This window comes from Molothrus ater, chromosome 2 (assembly GCF_012460135.2).
Source record: "Molothrus ater isolate BHLD 08-10-18 breed brown headed cowbird chromosome 2, BPBGC_Mater_1.1, whole genome shotgun sequence".
Classification (NCBI taxonomy): domain Eukaryota; kingdom Metazoa; phylum Chordata; class Aves; order Passeriformes; family Icteridae; genus Molothrus; species Molothrus ater.
Window position 1 is genome coordinate 31419569 of NC_050479.2, and position 17097 is coordinate 31436665.

The 17097-nt window shown below is 36.9% G+C and overlaps 1 protein-coding gene across 1 annotated transcript in view; it reads left to right on the forward strand.

Annotated features, from left to right (window-relative positions):
- REV1 (REV1 DNA directed polymerase) overlaps window positions 1-17097 on the forward strand; it is a 55570-nt gene that overhangs the window by 7928 nt on the left and 30545 nt on the right. Inside the window, 4 exon segments of the mRNA XM_036390465.2 lie at window positions 5735-5801; window positions 6585-6717; window positions 8468-8636; window positions 14322-14471. Of these exon segments, the coding sequence (XP_036246358.1) occupies window positions 5745-5801; window positions 6585-6717; window positions 8468-8636; window positions 14322-14471 (509 nt within the window). The 5' untranslated portion in view covers window positions 5735-5744.

Consider the following 17097-nt stretch of genomic DNA (forward strand, 5'->3'; position numbering starts at 1 on the left):
TCAAATGAAAGTATGCACAGGCACCATTTTAGAATAGTTATCTGCTCATGAGGAGTTTCTTCTGCAGGGCTTGGAAGTTTTTCTATGTTTTATGTGAGTTGTATGGTATTTTGCCTTTCTAGCAAATGCCATGGATGCTCATATTTTAGACAAATGGTATTTCTAAATTTCTCATACTGTTTTCTAATATTTAAATTGCCCAAGATTTTGAAGTTTGTCCTTTCTCATTTACATTCTTATCTTTAATCACAGGACATGGAGGTGGTGTTGGGTGTTTTTGGGGATAGCTATTGGTTCAAGCATCCTTCAGCTAATTTCATTTCTCTTGATTTAAAATATCATCAAAGATTGAAGTGCAAAACAGAACTTGCTGGTTGGCCCTATAACATCAGGTGCTTGTAGTTAGTGCTTCTCCTGTGGGGACAGGTAGCATAAGATATGGAGCTGCTTGATTGTAACTTTTTTTAAAGCCCTTACCCTGTGGAAAAGGTAAGGTAGCCTATCCCTCTGGTTTATTGCAAGGGAAAAAGCATAAGCAGCACTAATTAGTGATCAGTAGCCAGCTCATTAGAACTCTGTATCTGCATTTACACTGCCATTAGTTACAGTCATGACCCAAAAGTTGGTTTCTAGAAATTGCTAAGATAATTTTAAGATCCCATCCATTCTTCTCTTTTTGCCTGTCTACTTTGGCTTTATCTGATGCTTTTGTTAGTCACTTCATCTTGCTAAACTTAGGGAAAGCTAAACCATAAAATTATGTCAATTTTATGTTGATTTAGTGAGCTGACCTGCACATAGCACCAGTGTGAATGTAGGGGGTCATATGAGCCTGGGAAGAAGGGATAAAGCCTGTTAGGCCAGCAGAAGCTGAAGAGCAGAATCATCCCTTTTGGTAGCAGTCAGCCAACAAGTTGACTCAAACATCTTATGAAACTTCACCCTGAGACTTTATTTCTCACCTAGAATAAAATTCAATACTGCTTTGTGATGTACTAATTAGTAATTTTAATATAGAATAGTAGTGCTAACCCTGAATTGTCTGAAATGACAGGCGTTTAAGCAGATAGTATCTTTAAAAAAGCTTTTGACTTTTTTGTGTAAGTTCTTTTTGCTGGATTCTGGACTTCTTAGTATGTGATAAAAAAATAGTTTTCTACCCTATAGCAGCAGCTCTTTTCCAGAAGACTCAGCCAAGAATAGGACTCTTGTGCGTAGAAATGTATAAACATGTAAGATAGTTCTTTGCTCAAAGAGCTTGAGGACTAGTGCCAAGCAGAGTGGTGAGTTTGATGTGGGAGGTGGAATGTAGAGGCATGAAACTCAAACAAGCCACAAAATACCCACTTGATGGAAAAAGCTTCTAAGCCCTGCTGAGCTGGGATGAATTCAATCTAGAGTTCAAGGAAAAGATTCTGATACTCATTAGCAGTGGCCCGAGACACCCATATTTCTGCTGGAGTTACACCTTTTATATAGGCTTGTGGAATGTGAATACGTTAAATAAATCAAGTTCTTTTGCATTAGAGGACAATGACAGGATGTCTGCTCTGGTCAGAAATGCAGACTAGCTGTTATAGTGTGTTACACTTCTGTACACCTTTCAGTTACCAAAAATTGGATTATCTGGATGGAACATTACTTGTGTGATGCACTTAGACACAGCTTTGGCAGGGTTATTTGTTGAGTCACAGTGCAGCCTCATTTTGTCTTTGGAAATAGTTCATATGTTTTCTTGTAGGGCAGAACAATAAAGTTTATATTCTGCCAGATTCAAGTTGGCTACTTGAAGAGGTAGCAAAAATACCTCTGCACTGTATATATGCTTGGCAGAGAGATTGCTGAAATGTATGACAGAAGCAGAGACTAGTCCTGCACTGGAATTAAAAAGCTCGTGATGATCCATGTTCACTTCTTGCAGAGTCACTGCAGAATACAGATCTGTGCTCCCAACCATTTTTCCCCATAATACTGTGGTGGTTTTGGTCTGGGTTGGTCCCTTAGCCATGTTAATGAATTTGTGCAAACAGAGGAAACTGTTCTGAAACAAGGTAGATCTTTAAGAAAGAACTACAAGAAAGATGAACTGTGAAATTTGCTTGTTTGTGATGGCTGTTTGAAGTCCTCTGTCTTGATTTCTACCCACCCATACCTCCTCTGCTTCCCACCTTCACGTGTTCTTTACTAAGTGTTTCTCTTACTCATCCCTTCATCATGATTCCTATAGGGGGAGCATCATACCATCCTTACATTTCTTATTTCATGAACCAGTGAGCATGTTTAAAATCTTGCTTAACTTTTCCTCTGGTTTAATATATCTTGGGCAATGTATTTCTCATGCTCATTTGTTCCTTATGTTTCATCAAGGAAGCTGCAAGAGGTTACCTTCATTTTTTAAGGAAAAATTCACACTGTAAGGACAAGTCTTTAGCAGAGAGGTTTCTCTGTAGTCCAGAAACCTTGGTTCATCATTCAGTTCCTGGAACTATAAAGGGAGAAACTAGTCTCCCAGGTTTTCATATTAGCATTAAAAAAATAATCTGTGACCCTGAAAGGGAAGACTTGAGCCAGAGACATCTTGTAATCACTGAAGTACCATGTTCCTAACCTGGGTGTTCAGAATTTAAGTGGACTGGCTTAAGTGGACTGAGTCAAAAATTGCATCTGCTAAGGAAATGGTAAATCACTATCAGATGTTTTAAGTAGGCATTACAGCCTAGTTTCTCTAGTTTTGCAGGCTCTAGGAAGACAGCTTCTGAGCAACTGATACATCATGTTTTTGGCACCTTGACCTAAGTAGTTTTGTTTGATTTCTAATTTTAATCAAACTAGGCACGTAACTGTGATTCTGATTTTAATTGGCTTCACTTTCAGACTAGAGATCTTTCTTTCTCACCTTCCAGTGTCCTGAATAAAAATGAAACGTGTTTCAAGGTTTTAGAAAAGCTCGCTCTTATGAAGGCAGTTCTTCAGTTTTATCAGGCATTAGATATTTTAGTTAATCAGGATGATGTTGTATAGGGATCAGACCTATCAAGGCCTGTCTTCTCAGTGGTTGGTGTTGTGGTGATTTAGAGTATGCATTTTGTACAGTCTTTGTTTTTTCAGAGCAAAATATTTGTATGAGTTTTTTTCTTTGATACTCTTAGAATCATAGAGCAGCCTGGATTGGAAGTGACCTTAAAAGAGTATCTAGTCCAACCTTTAATGGGTAGGGAAGCCTGGTTGAGGTTATCTGGTGCCCTGTCCAATTGCGACATGAAAATTTCAAGAGATGAGGACTCTGCTGGGTCCCTGTGTTCCAGTCATTGATTGTTCTCACTCTAAAAACTTTTTTTCTACATCAAGATGAAACTTCCTCATGGAGCTTGTATCTGTTGCGTCTTGTGCTTTCCATGTGGCTCCTTATGAAGAGAGAGCCTCTGCCATTTTTGTAGCTACCCTTTAAGACTTTGTCATCCTTGATTAAGAGGGAGAAAGTAATCATCAGTTAAGATTCCGGTGTCTCTTATGAGCTCATACACTGATATCTGTAGTATCTAAAAAACCTAGATGACATTTTTATTAATGGTTTTCCTTTTTTCATGAACTTACTCTTTTATGTTTTTCCAAGAATTTCTTAGCCAGAAGTGATAGATGTGAAATACACTTCAGCAGATGAAAAAATACAGATTTTCCATATGAAAGAAGTCATCAAGCCATTTTTGCTATACACTGTCCTCTGCAGGAAGAAAATCAATTTTGTATCTTAAGAGGTCATCTAGCTCATCTCCTCTCTTTTTCTTCAGTGCTTCTTAAGAGTTCTGTGGTATCTATTAGATGCAGTCCAAACCACTAAAAATTAATTTCAGAAGGCCTTATGTCTTGGAAACAGGTCTGTGGGTAAGAGATGCAGGTACCTAGAGAGAAAATACAGTAATTTGAGAAGGGCTTACTTTGTTTTGGATGTTGATGTAGAGCTCATCTCCTTGATAAGTGATTGATCTTCATAATTGCACATACAACAACATATATGTCAGTTGTGTATCAAGTAACAAGCAACTGTTAGCACAGAACCAAGTGCATAATGATCTTTCTGTGTTTGTGGAGGTCCTGAAACATTAAACAGATGCTTAGCTTTTCAAAATACCTGCTACCTGCTTTGACTATAATTCTGTGGTTGCCTAATCTGGCATATTTGCAGTAGTCAATGAAAATGATTGTACTTAGGAAAACTTCTGCTGCAACTGTGTCGTATTTTGCAATCCAAGGTTTCACTGCATATCAGAGTATGCCTGCTTCGTCCTCTAGGACAAAAGGGAATTAAAAGACAAAAGCTAGGACTCACGTTCAGCTAGGTTCATAAGAAATTGAATGTTAATACTATAAATGAGGTAGTCTCCAAAACAGGGCAGTAGAAGGCCTGGATAGGAAAATGACCAGAATGTGTTGTTGTCATCTCCATCCACAACCATATGTGCTTTCTGCTAAGCTGGAGACTGAGTGAAGCTTCTGTGCTCTTCTTACTGGACAATGCTGTGGATAGTCCAGAGACTCAAAAACAAGGATGGAAATAAAAATAGTTGACTTTCTTCTGTCTATTTGCTGTAGTTTTGCATAGTTTTTTAGGGAGGATAAAGGAATATAAGTTAAATATTTAATGAAATAGAAGACTTAAGACAGTCACCTTTTTATAGTTTCAGAGTTTTGTGCTCTAAGAGCTGATAGACCTAAAAGGCTATTTTGTCTTTTTATTTAGAGAACTATTTTGTTTGAAAAGTGAGTGATGTAATAGCAGGCAGTGATCTCATGATCTTACCACATCATTAATCAATATTCTAAAATCAGTTTTAGAACAGCTATAGTAAATATGAATCACTTGGGTGCAGTGAACAGTTGGCCACAGTCCAAGCATTGCTTTTTTCTATCCAGGAGTTCTGTTCTAGCCAGCTAATAGCTCATCTGGGGACAGGGCTCTGTTCAGCTTGTGGTCCAGGGATAAGTGTTTTGCATAAAGGAGAACTGCAATTTGGCTGGTTGAGTTTGTTTATTTTCTTACTTATTTATTAAGCAATGCAAATAAAAAGTCCCAAAGAATCAAATCACAAACCTAACTATAGATCATCCTAGGTCACTTAAACATCTGGCTTTTCTTTGACCATAAGATCACCTTTGGTTTTTTGCTTTGATGTGATGTATTGCATTACAGCAACATATGCTTGGATGTTTTATACTCAGTTGTAAATCCATTGGTGTCTCCATTGTAAATCCATTAATCCAGTCTCTAATACCAGGAGGTGGCTGCCTGCATTGCACCATATCTATGCTATCAAATAGGAAATAAAAGATTGTTCATGACCTGGACAATATTTTGCATGGATGTTAGCAGTTGTATTTAAGAACCTTTTATTATTCCTTTTTTAATAGGAGATGTATGAGGACCAGAAAGATTTTAATAAATTGTGATGGACAGTGAACATTGTAAGGAGTTTTTAATATTCAGGGTGAATAAAGCAGAAGGTGTGTGTGTGGTTTTTGATATGTCATAGGAACCACAGTATGCATTACTACAAAACTGAGGAATCAGGTTTTTATGTGATCTTGCATTTCTAGATTGGCTGTGAAACTCAAATACTTCAGTGAAGTTGGTTGAAAAAAACTAACCTTTGTGCTAATCTGTAGATGGCCTGTAGTGCCATCATTGAAATGCCACTGATGAACATTTGATTGATCAAGCATTGTTCTTCCTCTGCAGAAGCTTCAGCATGAGGCGGGGTGGATGGCGGAAACGAGCTGCCGATGGCGATGGCTGGGGAATATGGGTATGTTCAAAACCTAGTGGCTTTTTTTTAAACAGGTAGATGGCACTGTGGTTAAAAAGGAGTTACAATTTTGTTTTACATGCTAAGAGTATGCTACAAATGAAACCCTTTTGCTTTAGTTGAAAACACATAATTAAGTTTGAAAGAAATTTTTTAATTACCAGGTTTTGAAGTCTGTGTTCACAATAATCACTAAATTTCATTATTAATAAGTGCAGACCCTTGAATAGTTTTAAATCACCATTTTAAAAATAAACTAAGAAATTGGAAAACTATTTACAGTTGTCTCCACCACTTTCTGCAGCTGGACAAATAACTGAGGCACCTAATTTACATCAATGTTTAGAATACTACTGTCCCGTGTATATTTAAGAACTGAAAATATATGGAACCACATTCTTTTGTTAGGCAATGAGTCACCAATTTAGCACCCAAATTTGCATCATCACCTTTTTTCTTCTTTCTTTTTATTCTATAAGAGTTTTTATATATATAGAATCTTTTATATATATAGAATCTTTTCCTGTAAGAAGAAGATTAGGGAGTATGAAATAAATCCTGCCATGTTGATAACAAGATGCAGTTATCTTGTAGATGTAAGTTTATGGTGGAGCATTTGCTATTTTTCATTTGAAAAATGAATGGTTTTTGGGTGTCAACCAAATACATTTTGGAGCAATGTTCCTTACCTTTCCAGTCTTCTAACTGACCAGTTTCTATATGTAAACATTAGGAAATAGGACTGTCATCATGGGTTGTGTTTTGTTTTAATTTAAAAACTAGGGTGGATACATGTCAGCAAAAGTTAAGAAATTGGAGGATCAGTTCCGGTCGGATTCAGCCTTACAACAACAGAGGGATGGAAATTCATCAAGTATCTTTAGTGGAGTCGCCATCTATGTCAATGGCCTGACAGGTGAACCTTTATTTTTTTTAAGGATCTGTATTGTGTCATTCTCATGTTTACCAAACTGAGTGGAAGTAACTGCAAAACACATGAATTTGCAGCTAAGTAAATACACGACAATTACTCCATATATGTTTTGTATATTCTGTTGTTTTTCATTATTAAGGTTTTCAATTTAAAAAATCTGATTTACATTCTGAATATAAATATTGCCTTACTGTATCATTTATATAACATAACTTGTAGAAATAGGAGTAGATCTTTCCATGTTTCTGTGATCTAAGTATTTGAAATGAAGCCTTTTAATTTCCTCCATCCTCTTCCACTTACTAAATTTTTAATTTTTCAAATTAGTGATGGCTAGATTGTATGCCTTAAATTTATATTTGGGAGAATATGTTGAAGTTTTCTTGCTCAGAGTGGCATAATATGTGAGACAGAACCTACTGATAGTGGAAGGAGGAACAAGAGGTAAGACATTTATGTATGGAAGGGACCATCTGTGATGGACTGATAGTGCATGTTAGCTGGAGTAAGGTTTTTTTAATCTAGCATGCTTATGTTCATGCTTCTTCCTTTTTCTGTAAAGCAGCTTAATAACCTTTTGGAAACTCCCCCGAAGCCTTATGTAGGGATCTCTGCCAGGAATGTTGTGATTATTATGTAACTGATGCATAGAGCTTCTATGGGATAGATTAGTGCTGGTTTAAGCACAGGGCTCAAATGGATTGAAAAAGGTTAAGGTGGATATGTTAAACCATTAATACATCTGGATTGGTTGTTTAATGCAGGCATTTTCTTTAGTGAAAATCCACTATTTGTGTATTCTTCAAGCAGCTAGTGCCTTAAAAAAGCCCTAGAAGATGGTTGTCCAAAAGGCTAGAGTAGAAAAGGTAACACTTGGAGAAAGTGTGTGCTATTTTTAGTTAAAAGTTAGAGGAATAATGAAATGTTAGACATATTTTGAGAGTTAACAGAAAGGAATTTTAACTGTATCCTTTAAAAAATCTTTCCTCATTCTTGTATTGTTCAACTTTTTTTTAAAAAAACATCTTGTGCTAGATTCACTATTCAAATATTGTGTTTATGTTGACCCAAATCTTTTGGTGTCTGTGTGACGCCACTGCAAACATTTTCCAAAGCTAACACTTTTATCTTTTTTTTTCCCCACCTCTGCTTGCAAAATAAGTACTGTTTTTAAAACAATTGAGATCAGAAAAATTGTTGGTTTTTAAGGTATTCTTTGTTCTCTGTAACAACTGAAGAATAACCTGGTCAGGAACGAGTGAGTTAACTGCTTCAGTACATCAGAAATTACATTGTAGGAATTTTGTGCTGTTGCTAAACCCTTCTGATATTAATTATTTTCTGTTGCTTCTGGGTATAAACTATTCTCCTGAACTCTGGTGAAAAGATAATCTAATTTTGTATTATGTTGATGTAAAGCATTTTTGATATAGTTTAACATTACATCTACTTGAATATTTTTTCCTGCCTTCTTCCATACATATTGTGGGAAGCTCCACTAAAGCAAGTAGAATGGTTGTATTTTGAATTAGTGTTTTCAAAACCACAGTTTTCTACATTTTTTTGCCAAATGTTTTTCTGATTTGTTCTTGGAAGAACTTGTTTTTTTTTCTAGAGTAAAACAATGGTTTGCACTCTTTCTGACCATGGCATCATATTTATCAATTAATGTTATTTCTCCCACTGTATTTGCTGACACTAAACAGGAATATTTCTGGTTTTAATTTTATAGATCCCTCAGCTGATGAATTAAGACGGCTGATGATGTTACATGGAGGCCAATACCATGTGTACTATTCCAGATCAAAAACAACTCACATTATTGCCACCAATCTTCCAAATGCCAAAATAAAAGAATTGAAAGGAGAAAAAGTAGTTCGGCCAGAGTGGATCATGGAAAGGTAAGTTTACATCTACTGCATTTGGAGATTTCCCCTTTTGGGGGAAAAAAAACCAAGAAAAATCTGGAGAGAAAAAAAATTAAAGATTGCATTTTGAGATTATAGTTTAGCTTAAAATAATTAAGTCACAGAGCAGCTGAGTAGAAATACCACTGTTACACTGAAGATTTGTTTCTTAGGGGTTGTTCTTTAAGAAACTTCACCAAGAATATTAAGAAAGTCTGAAGCATATTAGGAAACTGAACATTATCCTCTTAATTCCATTTAATATCTAACCAACTGACCAGACTTCATCTCAGGATGTTAAATAACTACTTTGTGATTGTTTTAAATCTCTTGCCATGTGTTTTGCATAAGTTTCATGTCATCTGTATATAAAGAAGATGTCAATTGAAAAGTGTTCGCATAAAATTGGAACTAACCCATCTAAACATTTATTGTGTTGTGACTTTCTAAGAGAATAATAAAAACTTAAGGGGAAAAAAAGTCTACATTTTATTTGCAAAATATTTATGCTCTTTGGTTTCTCCACTCCCTGGAATATAAAGAATCCACTGAAGTTGTCCTTGATAAAGACAATAGCCAAGCCAGTAGAGCAGTTAATGTGGCTTGCATCTCTCTTCTTCCATCTGAGGAACTCACAGAAATAGAACAGGCAGGATCATGTTCTAGAAATTATCCTGCCAGTGTTAAGTAGCCTCTTTCCTAGATAACCAGCAGAAACAAGCAAAGAACTGTTCTGCAGTGCATGTGGGAAATCTTATTTGCAGTTTGCTGGTTTTCAGTCCTTTGTATCAGCTGCTTCATATGATGTATCTTTATGGTCAATTTTTAAACTTTGGTTAGACATTTTAAGTTACTCAGTTTGAAAATGACTTCAGATATATTTTTTTTCTCAACACTTTTAGGGCCTCACCCCTGTGTTTAAGGACTTGGAAAAGTGATGGCAAGTGTGGTTTTATTTGGAATATAGTTTATGTGGTTTTTATTTATGTCACTGTTTTTTTTGGTGCCATTAGAGCTTGCTATGATTTTGACCAGATTGGAAAGATCAACTTGTGTATGTTCAGTAGAGACTTAATAGAACCTGATATGTCAAATCTCCTAAAATTTTTATTCTGGTGTCTTGTGTTCAGGTTCTGCATTGTGGCTCTGGAAGGTTATACTGTAGAATAAGTCAGAAGAACCAAGTATAGACAGATACATGAGTTTGAGCACAAGGAAATGGGGGAATTCACTGTCTCAACAGAACAGGGTTCATATCACAATCTAGAATAGAAGCTAATTTCACTACCACGTCTTTTTTTGTTTCCCTTCTTCTCAACAGTATTAAAGAGTACTCGGTGATTAAATAATCCTTCTCTGTGTATGGAATACCAAATTATGTTCTCAGTAGATCAGATGGTGAAAATTAGTATAGTAGATGTAGAGTTTCTGATTTCATAGACTTGGAAGGGACCTTAAAGATCATCTAGTTCCAACCTCTTTGCCATGGATCAGGTCACCTTCCACTAGACCTTGGATGAAGTTGCTCAAAGCCTTATCCATGCAGGGATGGGGCATCCACAGCTTCTCTGAGCAATCTGTTCCAGTGCCTCTCGATCCTCACAGAAAAGACTTTCTTTGTAATACCTGATCAGAACCCACCCTCTGTCAGCTTCAAGCTATTCCCCCTTGTCCTGTCACTACACAGTCTGGTAAAGTGCCCCTCTGCAGTTCTCTTGTAGGCAATATGATGGGTTTGCATTCTTTCACTTTGGTTAAGAATCTACCATAAAATGTTGCTGTCACAAACTGCTGGTAAAACAGTGTTGTTAGATCTTTGGTCTTGTCACCCAAGGTTGCAAAATGAGGAAGTTGTTTGTCTGTGGAGCTTTGATTTGTTTCTAATGTGCATCTATTATGATTTAGTCCTTAATTACACAATCATGTGCCATCTTTTTTCACTGTGGCACCTGCCACATTCTCTGCACAGAAAAGATTGAGTTCAGGTTGTGGGCTGCTAATACAGTGACATGGCTTTTCCTTTTTGTCTCCTGTTCCTTACTTATTGAATGTGACTTGAATTCTTTGCTGGCAATGAAATGAATAATTAATTCCTGTCTTTTATTGGTGCTTATCACTATAGCATCTGTCTGCTTTCCAAAGATTAATTAATGTAACATAGCACCATTATAATGGCTATTATTTAATTTAATTTTTTGAGAGCCAACTAAAGGACATAGAGGTAAAACAGCAGAAATGTTCATAACTTGGAATATGCCATGGAAGCGATATAAGATTCTGCAGAGTTACTTGCACAAGGATAGTAAGGCATGTGAAGAACTTGATTGCTGCATTAAAGGCTTTGCATATTCTGAGCTATGGGCTAAAGTCAGACTCTTATAAACCTATTGTTAAATGGAAGTAGCTCTAGAATTTTAGTTTAGTTAGTATCCCATAGAAATCTTCTGTAACAGTAGTTGCAAAATCCAGTGTTGCAGAGTAATAGTGTGGTTGCTGTAGTGACAAAATCATTCTTTCTGCATGCCCCTTATTGTGTGTTTTTGCTACCCCTCCATGTTTGCAACAAATGAAGAGGATTAGAGGCAGGCCTTCTTCCTAAGTCGGTATTCTTTATTTGAAAAATGCACCATTACTTTATTTGAAAATACATTCCTTTATTTGAAAAATACACCATTACATCTACAACCATTATGTAGTGTGGAAAGGTTGTTGTGCAGTAAAAGCCAAATTCAGATTATCTGAGAGCTTGACTTTCAAATTTGAGTATTCTTTTAACATGCTTTGACATTTATAATCACTTTTCAGAGACTGAGGATAACTAACATGAGGTACCAGTATTTGTGGATTCCTTATTTTGATTTTAAAATCAGGTGAATAATAATTCTTTTCCTAAAGAATCTAATACAAATGTGAAGAAAATAGTTTAAAATAATTTTTTAAAAATCCTATTCTGGTATGACACCTAGTTTTCTGATGAGGATTTCAAATGCAAAAGAGAGGAGTAGATATCATTTGCTATGACTACAGTTGCACTTTTGACACAGTCTCCTGTTGCATTACTGAAGACAAATTGGGGAGGTATGAATTGGATAGTGGGCTGCTGGCTGTGGGATGAAAGTACTGGCCCAACTGCCTTGGTCACCATAGTGGTCAGCAGTTCAGAGTCAAACTAGCAAATAGCCACAAAGGGCATTTCTGAAGGGTTTATTCTGGGGCAGATGCAGTTTACATCTTCACTTACAACATGGACATTGGTGATACAGTGGAAAGTGGCTTCAGCAAGTTTGTGGATGATTTAGAGGTGACAGTTGATACACTGTAGAGAAGGTCTGCCCCTTGGAGAGCATCAACAGACTGTAGGAATGGGATGGCAGAAACTCGATGAAATTCAGCAAAGCAAAATGCAGAGTCCTGAATGCAAGACAGAATTAGTTCCATGCAACCAGACAGGCTAGGGACTCACCCTTGTAATCCACCAGGACCCTCAAGTCTTACCCTAAAAGATAACCATGAAGCTGCAGTTGTGCCCTTGTGGAGATCAAGGCTAACAGCTACTGGTTGCATTAGCAAGACCACAGTCCAGATCAAGGCAAGTTATTCTTCCAATTTGTTCAACACTTCTGAAGTTAAATCTGGAGTTGTGTGTCAGATTTTGGGCTTTTCAGTAAGAAAAGTACTGACAACTGCAGTGTTCAGTTCAGAGGAGTACCACCAATATGAGCATGTGATATATTACAAGAGACTGAGGAAGTTCTGTTCTGCTTGGAGAGGACTAGGATGGGGTCTAATTGTTATCTTTCATTAATTGTTAACTTTCATTACCTGTATGGAGGTTACAAAGGACGTGGTGCCAGATTTTTCTTCAAGATGTGCAGCAAGAGGACAAGAGGCAGTAGTCACAAGTTGCAGCAAAGAAAAGTTCAACTATAAGAAAAGAATTTTTCATAGTTAAAAGAGAGTAAGCAGTGAAACACATGCCTAGAGAGGGTTGTAGAATTTCTGCCTTTGGACATAGTCAAAATCTGTGTGGACTTCTAGTCCTGGGCAACCTGATAGGACTTTAAGGATAACGCTTTGGTCAGTGTTTGGACTAGAGACCTCCAGAGGTCCTTTGCAACCTAATTTTTTTAAGTGATTATGAGTTCTGTGACACAAGGAAGGTGAAATGGGTAAAGATGTTGAATGGTGCGTCTTAACTAGGATTCCTATTGCTGCACATTAATGCAGTTTGGAAGAAAACAACTGTTTGTTTATCTAGTAATGCAGCTACTCCAGTAGCTAAAACCGTGAGATTGTGAACAAGTTCTTAAATAAATGTGGGTTTGTTTAATCATCTTGAAACTGTAGTAATTACTCTGAAATATTACCAAGTTGGTTCTGCACCTATGTTCACATGGCGTTTTGAGAAACAGTCAAGTCAGGCATTGTAAAAACTCAGTTGCTGCATTACCACTTTGTGTACAAGAAAGCTTTGGAACTCTCCCAGGTGTATTTTTAACTCTGCTTGGCAATGTTTAATGCAAATAATGTTCTTTTATGAATGATATATATTAATGTATCAAACAGTATTTAATTGATATATTTTTGGGGCTGTTTTGCTATTCCATTTCCATAGAAACCTTACCAGGTATGTGTATTTGCTTAACTAGTTTTAATTTATCTAATTGGGAAATGTGATCTCCTACTATACTCTCTCTAATTGCAGCCAGAAAGCTCCCAAGGGCTTTTGTTCTACTGTCCAGCTCCCTTGATAGTAGTACAGATTTGAGCAAGAGAAAGCATTCAGGTGCTGAAAAACACTGAGCTAAATTATCTTTAAAATATTACTCCATTTGTATCTTCAAAACTAAATGCTAACACTAATCCGCTTTGAAATGGGAGAGGTTCCTCTGCTAGAAGACGTACCAGTGTCTCTGAGCCAGTATGAAGAATTCCATACAAAGAAGAGGTGAAGAGTAGGCTTGAAAGGCTGTTATCTCTGCTGCCAGCCACAGTTGTTGGGGTGGAGAGATTAAACCATCCTGTGTTGTATTTTTGAGACTATTTCACTTCCAAGTGTGTGGCTTCCCTAAGGAATTTAGCAGTTACTCAAGTATAATTGCAGTTTCAGTAGAAGATGAAAAAGAAGAGGGAGATAGACTGGAACACAGTAGAAATAACTGGAATTATTGCTGTAGATATTTATGGTAGGTCTGTTTGGAAATTATTCTTCTGCTTAGCTTGCCTCAGTGAATTTTTTACAAGAAGAAGTAATTAGCCTTGTGGAATGGAAAAAGTAGTTAATTTTTAACAGTGAACCACATCCTAGCTGACCTCTTTCAAATTCTACCCTAATTTGTTCCATGACAAAGAGCTCAGTCAGTATTGTTCAGGTAGAATAACCTGGACCACTAAGCAAGGGTTTTCTGACTGTTTTGTTTAAATTAAATATTTAGGGTTTGTGTGTGTCATTTGGAAAGAGAAATGGATGTAGACTACTGACCAACACATCTTTGCAAATACCTTTTGTTGCACCAGCCACCACGTCACAAATTACTTTTCAGTTCAGTCCAGTTAAGGGTGAGAAAGGGGTTGTGGAAGGCACTACAAGTACAAATGAGGGGGTTCTTTTAGCATAGAAGGATGGGATTTCTTTAAAATTTCTTAAGCAGTAACCTGGTTTTTCTTTTTTTTTTCCAGCATTAAAGCTGGACGTCTCCTTTCGCACATTCCGTATCAGCTTTACACCAAGCAGTCAAGTGTTCAGAAGGGTCTCAACTTTAACAGCGTACGAAAACCTGAAGATGCTGTGCCAGGTCCAAGCAATATAGCTAAAGATCTCAACAGGGTGTAAGTGTTTCTGATTTTGTAAGGCAGGTGCTCATCATTCACCCATAATGAGTTTGCATTTGTAAATAGCATTTTTAAAGCTCATTTCAGCTTTGTAAGAGGCATTTCTGCTTTGTAAGCTCTGAGGTGCTGAAATTTAAAAGTAAGGTATAGCTGTATAAATAGTTGAGGAAAGAACTCAGTTAGTTACCTTGACTCCAAGGCTTATCTCTAGTCTTTGGACCACAGTTTGTTTGATAATATGACCTAGGAGTCCTAGGATGTAATATATCTGTATGGAAGCAACAGGCATGTATTAAAGGGTTCTGATAGGTGGCACTGAAAAGTGAGTCTTTATTTCAAAAATAAAAAGCTGGTGGTGACTGCTTTTGCTAAAGGTGCCTAGGAACGAATATAAATGCATACTAGTTGTTAATCTCTTTCTTTAGCCTCTTAAAAAAAAGGAACTCATGGCATACATTATGTATGCTAACACCAAGATTTAAGTCATGCTTGAGAGAGTAGATGGATTGAAAAATGAAATTACAATATAAAAAAGTATCCTAAGACACCCAAGACCTTGAGAGGAGACTTGGAGAGAAAGCACCAGTAAAACTTTTTAACTGGCAGAGGAATTTGAATTTGGAAAGGAACATTCCACTTAAACTCTTCTAGATTTTTTTAAAATAAGAAGGTTTCTGCATCTTTTTCAGAAATACATGTTTGTTTTTTATAGGCAAGAATAATAACATTATAGAATTTTTTAGGTTGGAAAAGATACCTGGATGTCATCTCGTTCAACACTACTACTCAAGCAGGGCCAAGGATACTGTGCAAGATACTATACTTTCTGATTTGTACTGGTGATCTGAGTTCTTCCACAGTCTGCTGATTTTTTTACAATCCAGTCATGCATAATGCTGAGGATACTTCAACACATGAGTAGGATTTATCTACACTTAGGAAAATAAAACCGGTCTCAAAAAATTAATATCTTAAGCAGTATTTCATACCCATATTTTAAACAATCTCTTACTATTGCATTGTTAAAGATTTTTTAAATGAGAAAAATATTCAGACTTCCCAAAATGTCAATGTAGTCTGAAAAACATGACTTTAAAAGCCTGCCTATCTACTAAATATGTGCCACTTAATATACCATTTTCAACCACACAACTCGTCAAAAATACTATCTTTACTGCAATTTATATTTGGATAATCTTAATCAAATTGTTTTCATGCTTAATTGAGTTTCTGGTTTCAGTAGTGTACTGAATAGCTATCTTTTCCCACTTTTTTTTGTTTACTTAAATTGCTAGCTTTAGGAGCTGGGAGTGATGGTTATGTTTGTTGGGTTTTTTTCCAGCAGATCAAGAGTGTATAGAACTCTTGATGACTTTGGTTTTCATTTCCAGAGTTAATTTTTTTGAATGGAAGCTTTGTCTTTGTGCTAGTGTGCTTGTGGCAGAATACTTTGGTTTATATGCTTAAAAGCTGAAAATTAGTTTGTTTGTGGTTTTTATCAAAGCTAAGTGATTTCTAGAGCTTGAACAGATACTTTCATTATGAGAAAATATTGGAGTTTGTTCCAGTATTACCGGATGAAACGTGCCTGGGCTCGTCTGGCCTTGCTGCTGGACCAAAGGCGGCAGCTGCGGTGGTTTCACCCCAGAGACACCCCTGGCTAGCTGGGTATTGCAGCTGGCGCTTGTGACCAGTCCAGGCAAGCAGGAACTCAGTTTTACCTCTGGTGGAAAGGCTTTAGCAATGGTGAAGGAAAAAGGAGACGGATCCTGCTGGAGGGTTTGATCCAGAGCTTTATTCCAGGCACACAGACCTGTGGATGTTGCAACAGCTCCAGCTGAACGAAGAACTGCGTGGTAGCAGTGTCTTTTAAGCCCGGGGAGAGGGGGAGGGAAGGGTAGGTGTGTCACCAACCAGGTGGGAGGGGGGGAAGTCTCAGGGGACAAGTGACACCTGGATAGCCCAATGTTGCCAGGGCTGAGAAGCATCTTTTGAACTTTTGCCAATCAGACGATGCCCTTGCTGGCATGCCGAGATTGACGGACAGCTCTCAGCAGGAGGCAAGGGGAGGGGAAGGGAGAAAGTATAGGCACACCTGGGAAAGGAACTGGGATAGCTGAAACAGGGCATTACATCACACTGCAACAAGAAAATAAAATGGATCTAACATTAATCTAAAATAATTTCCTAAAAAATAGTTTTTTGTGTATACTTTCTCATTTCTTTTTGTTTGTTTATTACTAGTTAAGGAAAATCACATCTCTTGATAAAAGGACAGCTCCTTCTGATGGTTTGTTTATTCCTGCAACATTCATGCTGTGTGTGGCAGTACAGTTCTGTTAACAAACAAATAATTACTGTAATTCAGTGGGAGACTGCCTGCCAGATTAAAGGCCTTGGAAATAGCTTTTCTAATGTGAGCATGGTCACTCCCATATAAACTCTTAGTTAATATTACATGAAATCTGTAAAATCTTTGGTATGGTGTTATATTTTGTGCTGTTGAGAGGATGTGGCTCAGAATTTGAGATAATTGCCTTGGGAATGTAACTGAAGTATAAATTTAGACCAGTTAATAAGAAAAAGCTTGAAATTACATGTAAATGTGCCTTTATTTATAAAA